This window comes from Buceros rhinoceros, unplaced genomic scaffold (genome assembly GCF_000710305.1).
Source record: "Buceros rhinoceros silvestris isolate BGI_N320 unplaced genomic scaffold, ASM71030v1 scaffold9077, whole genome shotgun sequence".
In the NCBI taxonomy this organism is placed as follows: Eukaryota; Metazoa; Chordata; class Aves; order Bucerotiformes; family Bucerotidae; genus Buceros; species Buceros rhinoceros.
The window spans coordinates 13,310-20,803 of NW_010422736.1; the positions used below are offsets into that span (position 1 = coordinate 13,310).

General features: G+C 40.4%; 1 protein-coding gene across 1 annotated transcript in view; it reads left to right on the forward strand.

Annotated features, from left to right (window-relative positions):
- The window catches only part of CHST10 (carbohydrate sulfotransferase 10), a 12,177-nt gene extending 8,443 nt beyond the window's left edge, over positions 1-3,734 (forward strand). Inside the window, exons 4-5 of the mRNA XM_010140153.1 lie at positions 324-429; positions 2,274-3,734. Coding sequence (XP_010138455.1) covers positions 324-429; positions 2,274-2,811 — 644 coding nt within the window. The 3' untranslated portion in view covers positions 2,812-3,734. The remainder of the gene's footprint in view (positions 1-323; positions 430-2,273) is intronic.
- Positions 3,735-7,494: the final 3,760 nt, after the last annotated feature.

Consider the following 7,494-nt stretch of genomic DNA (forward strand, 5'->3'; position numbering starts at 1 on the left):
GAATGGGAACACTGAGGTGGGGAGTTGCATGCTTAGACATAATTGCTGAGGAAATTTACGTAACGTGGTTTACTGATTTTTGAGGCCATTCAGTCTTGAACCTTGATGTCACATACCCTGAAGAATGTTAACAGTTTTCAGCTTTGCAGTCAGAACCTCTCATCACTTAACAGATTTTAAACATAGTAACTGTAAATGCTAAAAATACAGAAAAGAGAAAGATAAAACAAAAAGCTGTCAGTCAAAGGCACATGTGCTTGCTTGTACTCGCTTTTCCCCCCCCTTGAAATATTCACTTACTTTACTCTCTTCTATTTGTCTAGGAGCATTTTCTTCAATTGAAGAGATCCCAGAAAATATTGTACATGATCATGAGAAGAATGGCCTTCCACGTTTGTCCTCCTTCAGTGACTTCGAAATTAAAAAACGGTAAGAGGTGGCTTCCTAGGGGTGTAGGAGAGGTTTGGAGTCAGTGATATTATGGACCATCGAGAGTATAGATGAAGTCTACATCTGGAATTGAGGACAATGGGGTTTCTGCTCCACTTATGGCACTGTTCTGTTATCCTCACAGATGTTGCTGTGACTACTTTCCTGCTAGCTTTGAGGGAGAATACCAGTGTAATTGGCGATATAGTTAGGCGAGCAAACCAACTCCCTCTGGATATAGGGTTTCCGTAGTTCAGTGCATACCTAGTTGTTACACAGTTGACCTTCAGAAGGGAGGATTTAGCTGGAAGGTCCACCCTGGTGCCTTGTACAATAAATCATGCTGCCTACGCTAAAGATTGTCATTGCAGGCAGATTTACTTACTGGGATTGAACTGGACAGTTTTAAAATATTAGTAGTCCTTAGCCTCCGAGTATTGTCCTTTCAGCTGAGCCACTTTATCTTTCTGTTTGTATGCTTCTGGTTCTTCTCAGAGCCACAAAAATTACTCCTCTGCCTTCTAGATATTTAACTGTGTCTGCTCTCATCTCTACTAGAGCCTATGCCATATATAATCCCTGTAAGGGGTGGCAGCATGGAGAGAACAGGACATGAGATGACAGCGGACACTTGTAAGCTTGTGCTTGCTTAATTTTTGTGTGTATTTTGAAGAGTTAGCCCCTTATAAATGTGGTGTCAGATATGAGCAGAGCTCAGTCCGAGGTTTGTTGCCTTCAGCAGTACAAACCCATTTGTCATAACTGTGCCTGTGGAAGTGGGGTCACTTGTGTGTTGATAGCGTGCAGAAGAAATACTGTCACCATGTTCTTGAGAAGGTGGAGCCAGTCTCCCTCCCTGTGAACAGCTCTGCAGAGAAAGTACCTGTTCATGTGGGGGATGAGCCATGGCTAGGGTATTTGAAGTTGAACATTATTAAGGTTTGGGTTGTCACATTCAGCCCTCCACAGAAGTTGTGCTGGAGATGCCTAACACGGGTTTGGTTGGGAATTCTAAAATAAAGTAACAGTGAGTTTAGGTGTAGAGAGAGGGATGGTGAGGGTTTGTTGATCTAGTTTGCTGACCTCTAGGCCTATCTGTTTAGGAGTAAGTCAGGGGAACCTGAAGACTGATCAAAGTCCCTGTGGAGGCTGGAAAGCGTGCATCTGCTTACTTCAGTGAGGACTGGGCTCTAAATATCTTTTCAAAGCTATTTACTGAAATAAACTATCTCCTACAGACAATCTTGGTCTACAGAGTATTACATATTTTAGTATCACATTAAAATGTGAAATTCTCTTGAAAACCGTGGGCTCATGAAAATAATGTTCTTGGCCTTTACTAAAAGCATGACAAAGCATGAAATAAAATAGCAGAATTTTTTTTTTTACTTAAGCAGTGATTACCTGTCAGCGAAAAATGCAGCCTTCTGTATGCATTTAGCTGCGCCAAGCTACTTTTTCCATGTCTTAGTGTGTTTTGTGTCTTGAGCTTAATCACAAGACATTAAAAATATCTTTGACTTCGAGTTTTCAGCATCTTTTGTTCCAGTTTACATGGATTGAGATAAACTAAGCACTTCCAGAATAAAATGTGAAAACTAGGATGAACTATTTCCACTTTATATTGTATACAGAAGCTGTTAGTAAGAAGACAGAAATTGTATCTCTAGTCCTATTGATTATTATATTGACAGATTATGCAAGTGGTGTAAGAATCACATTGCCGTGTCTGCGGTCAGAGCTTATGTAGATTTTGTAAGTCTTTGCTAAAGACACTTCAAACACTTTGCTAAACACTTCCCTTAATTATTTAATTTCTTGCTTTTTTTCCTTCCTCTGTTTAGACTGAATTTATACTTCAAGTTTTTTATTGTTAGAGATCCGTTTGAAAGACTTATTTCTGCATTTAAAGACAAGTTTGTGCACAATCCTCGGTTTGAACCTTGGTACCGGCATGAAATTGCTCCTGGCATCATTCGTAAATACAGAAGGAATCGCACAGAGACCAAAGGGCTGCAGTTTGAAGATTTTGTGCGCTATCTGGGTGACCCTAATCACCGATGGCTGGATGTTCAGTTTGGTGACCACATCATTCATTGGGTAACGTATGTGGAGCTCTGCGCCCCTTGTGAAATCACGTATAGTGTGATTGGACACCATGAAACCCTGGAAGACGATGCTCCGTTTATCTTGAAAGCAGCTGGCATAGACCATCTGGTATCATATCCCACGATTCCACCAGGCATAACAGTATATAACAAAACAAAAGTAGAGCGGTATTTTTCAGGAATTAGCAAGAGGGACATAAGACGCCTCTACACACGGTTTGAAGGCGATTTTAAACTTTTTGGTTATCGGGAGCCAGATTTCCTGCTTAATTGACACCTTGAATAAGCTCTGAAGAAGTGTCTCATGGATTAACCTAAACCAGCGTGAATACCAGCTGCAACACTGACACAGCTGAGAATGACCATTTGTTTTCTAGCTTTTTGATGTTGCTCCATTTTTCAGTGAAATATTTGTCATATGAACAAGTAGGGGCTTGTAGTTGTTGTTTACTCCATGTTTTCAATATGTGACATTGCAATCTGTTAGAAATGAAGTCTCTGTTATCTGAAATACAAAATTCCACTTCTCTCCTCTTCCTTCCATGAAAAAAAGAAAATGAATGGGCTATGATCTTTCCCTCCTTTTCCCAGACAGAATGCCATTTTTTAAATGTTGTGAGCTATTTATAAAGATGGCAATTTCACTGTAGGTTAACTCTGACATGTGAGTGAACTCGATGATTCATGCTCATGAGGAAGGCACATAGTCTCTCATGAACTTTGAAAATGAGAGGCCAGTACAGGACTAAAAATTGATTAAATGCTTGACAAATCATCTAGGTTCCATCATGTGGCTGCTATAATAATGGTAGTGTTAATCTAATCCCATTCTTGTTTGTCACAAAACGAACCTAAATAGAGAGGTGTTAAAAAGGGGGACTGGTTCCAGAGCCCAGTTGTCTTTGTATTTTTGTCAAATGTTTGCTGTACTTACTACCGATCTATTGAGCCTTATAATTCTACTTTTGATTTTCAAGATACTTAACTCCTGGCTATGTAAGCTATGTGAGAACAGCAGATGCAAATGGAGCATAGAAGATATATGAAACTCCTAGGGAAACGTTAAGGAAAATAGATTTAAAATAAAGTATTGTATTTGCGGGAGCACATATGGAAATCACAAGATGCTCTCACACAATTTAACTTGTTTTGTCTTCTAACAAGTAAGATTAATAAAGAATCTACAAAAGCAGGGTGTTGAATAAAAGAGCTGCTAGAGTCACTTGGATTAACAGTCTGTATCTAGCCTTGCTCAATGTTCAGTACCTTAGAGAACAGAAAATTTGCCCCTCTGAAAATTCTTCTCTCTACTGCTAAAGGAGACAGGATGAAGCCCTGATTTTCAAGTTACTCACTGCTGTGGTGTCCCAACTCAAAAATGCACAACCTTTGTGTTACCAGCAGGGTGAGTTGTGTACTTGCCAGTAATACGAATGTGATTTAAATTTGCATAGTCATTTTATGCATTAACAAAAGAAAACCAGAACTGACTGATTGCAGCCATCATATTTGCCTGTGCATGCGTTGTTTCTCATAAAGAGCAGCCTCTCGTTTGAGTTCACCGGCAATAAAAACCAGTGCTCTACCCTCTCATCCTGCAGGCCATGGGAGAGAGAGGCCGCGTATCTGAAATACAGGAATTGCTCTGTCACAATGAGCATGTGAACTGTATTTTTTAAATCTTAGTCCCAAAAGATTAATTTTCAGATCAGAGTAGTGTTGCTGACTAGAAATGCTAACGATGGCCAGTGCCACAGATCTGCTCTTAAATCCAGCCATTTAATGTTTTTGATAGCTTCCTGTATCAACCCAGGGAAGCGTCTTGCACTTGTGAAAAAGCAAAGCTGTTCCAAGCTGACATGTGCTGCTACCCACAAAAAGGAAGCCCTGTTGTAGCTGAAAATGATTTCAGAAAGATCTCAACAGACTAATTGAAATAAGAGAGAATCATTAACTGGGCGTCATTAGTGACAGAGTAGTCCAGGGTGACAAAGCAAGAAGGTGTGATTTTTTTTTTTTTTTTTTTTTTTTTTTTTTTTTTTTTTTTTTTTAAAAACCCCCCCACAGTTACAGTGCCCTAACTTGCTGGTTCTTAACCAATGATAAAAAGATATTAACAGCACCAGGTTTTCTGTTGTTTTCTTAATATGGGAACTTAGCAAAATGTACTGTTAAATGCATTTTGGAGCTAATGAGCTGATTGATTACCTCTCTGCCGATTTAAAATGTAACGTGTGAATAATGTATAGTGAATTCAGGCCTTAAAGTTTGATTCCAATAAAGATAAAGTAGAATTGGTTTCCTCTGAAAGCATAAGCTACTGATCGCACAGAATGCCAATGTGTGTTTTTATTTTTCTTAGAAAATTACTTAATGGAGTGATTACTTTAAAATTGCTAGGTAGAAAGTGCTACATAAATATTAAGTAATAACATTTTTTTTCTAATAGCTTTCTCTGCACTGACTTCTCTTGGACATCCGACAGCTGATGTGGTCAAAGTTGTGGACCAACATAGGCAGAGGTGTGTACTGCTTTCCCCGCTCTGTGCTCCGGCACTTTTCAGGCTGGGACTGGAACACTTGTTACCATTTCTTTGATTCAAACACAAAGTTTCTTCTTTCAGCGATAATACCCTCCTGAACTACATTTTCTTTATAGTATTAGGGGGCAGGGGGTGTCCCCACAAGGCTGAAGTAATAATGGTGTGGTTTTGGCCTGGCTCTTGCAGAAAATCGGATAACGTGAAAGCCCTTGGTGAGGTCCTTATGTTGGACTGGTGCAGGTAGGGTGGCCAGAGCATACTGTGTCAGGGAGGAGGCTCTTGCCCTGCTAATTATGATGAATTAAATGCTTCTGTTTTGTTTTAGCTTAAATGCACTCTATACAAGGTGTTTACAAATTTAATCCCAGTGGCATGCATGAAGGTAATTTGGATGTCATTTGCATACCACTTTCAAACTTCAGGTGATATATATGTCATATTTTGGAAACTGCTGGTCCAGATTGTTCCTTCTTTTTCCTTATTGTTACTGCCTCAGAAAGCAAACTTAACTTCCTTACTTCATGCATCTCTTGTCCCATTTTTGTCTCTCCTCAGCAGCTTTTGAATACTCTGGCCCATTTTAACCATATTTTACAGAGGAAAGTTGAGCTCTTGGGCATAGTGAGTTGCAGTAATTTGAAAATAGGGGAGGAAATGTTCTTTGTCAAAGCTGCATGTTAGCTTTAGACAGGAAACTGAGTTTTACTGCTTCTGCTCATCGTTATAGCTCCTCGTTTCTCATGAACTCCCTTCCTTAGTGTTTGAGGTCTGGCCTCTAATCTCAGCTAATGAAGACAAAAATCACCAATTAAAATATATGTTACCTCCACATTCATTACAAAACTAAGGACCCTTCTAGAGATAAACTGACTGGGGTTTGTTTTTAGGTTGTTGAGGAGTTTGGGGGGTGAGGGTGGAGTTTGAGGTCTTGGTGGTGTTTTTTCTTTCTTGTGGTAAAATGGATCCATAATTTGCTTGCTTGTGAACCAACTTTAAGGGCAATGCCTGTCCCCTTTTCCTAAAACATCAGCACACAGTGTATTATCACCAGTGTGCTTTCTGATCACTTGTCATGAAGATGTGTTTCTGTAGTTAAAGTACGTATACAATTTTTTATTTTGGGAACTGTTCCTTAAAAGAGGTATCAGTTCAAAAGTGGCCTGAAATTATGTAATTTTTTCACAGATAAGCACGTTGTTTTCCTATTTGTGCTTAGATGCTGCCTTGTTTGCACTGAGGGTAACAGTCCCCTGCTGCTACCGCTTGTCTCTATCCCCAGATCAAGGAAGCCATTAGACAGCTCTGGCTTGTGTAACATTACTTTTTCCTTGAGGTGTTAATAACTTTGGTGGCAGGGAAAGCCACCTTTGATCTTATCTGTGCTCCAGAAAGTTTGCCGAGAAATGAGTGGTTATATAGGGGTTGCTTAAGCTTATTTTCTCGGATTAAAAAGGATGTTTTGTCAGTGTATCTGCCTGTATCTGATAGCCCTTAATTGACAGAAAGAGGGTGAATTATCTTTCTGCTTAATGGCCTTTTCTTGATATATACTAAGCCCCCATTCTATTATGGCAATGTGAAGGTGCCTGGAAGGAGGTGTAAATTCAATGTGTGCTTATTTTAAATGTGAGGATGTAAAGGAGACTTGACACAGGAGTTTGGTCCTGAAGATTTATCATGGCTAATTGCTTGTTACATGTCATCTGCAGAGGCTGGTGCAATTTCTTTGTGGCCTGTGCTTGAGAAGATTTATGCAAGAGAGAAAGAGGCTTGTGGGTGGTGGAAAATTCCCTTTCAGCCTAAGTTAGCTGTGTGTGTTCCTGGGCCGCTGCCGTGGGGAAGGTTTTAGAAGGAAGTGATCCTATTAGCGTTAAAGCCTGCAGTTCTCTGGCTGGCAAGCACTGAGATCTCCCTCCTGGAGGAGGAGTGAGTTCAGCTTGTGCTGCTGTGTGCAGCTGAATTTGGTGCTGCCTTGTATAAATCTCTATTTTTGTGCTTTTAATGCAACTGAGTGCAGCTGAACTGTCGTCTTGCTTTCCGATGTGTGGCAGTAGCCTGAGGTGCCTCATCTCGTCGCTACCAGTGCAGCATGGAAAGGCCTTCAGCCTGTTTTGCTATGCAGGAGGAGATGTTTCCCATGTGAGGCAAGCGGCATTAGGCCTGCAGCCATGCAGCTGGTGGCAACAGGCTGGTTTAAGCACAGAAATGATGCTGTTCAATGCTAGCTACTGTAAAATCATCATTTTCCCCTTGAGCCATAAGAAGGAATTGCACTAATAGAAATTCCAGTCTGGTAAACTCAGGCAAGGCAATGTCTGAGAAAGCAACGCTGAAAAAATCCGTGGGCAGTTGCTTTAAAGCCCCCCGGAGATGCTGGACTCCATGTTGAAGGGAGTTTGTTGAAGCTTTATGGG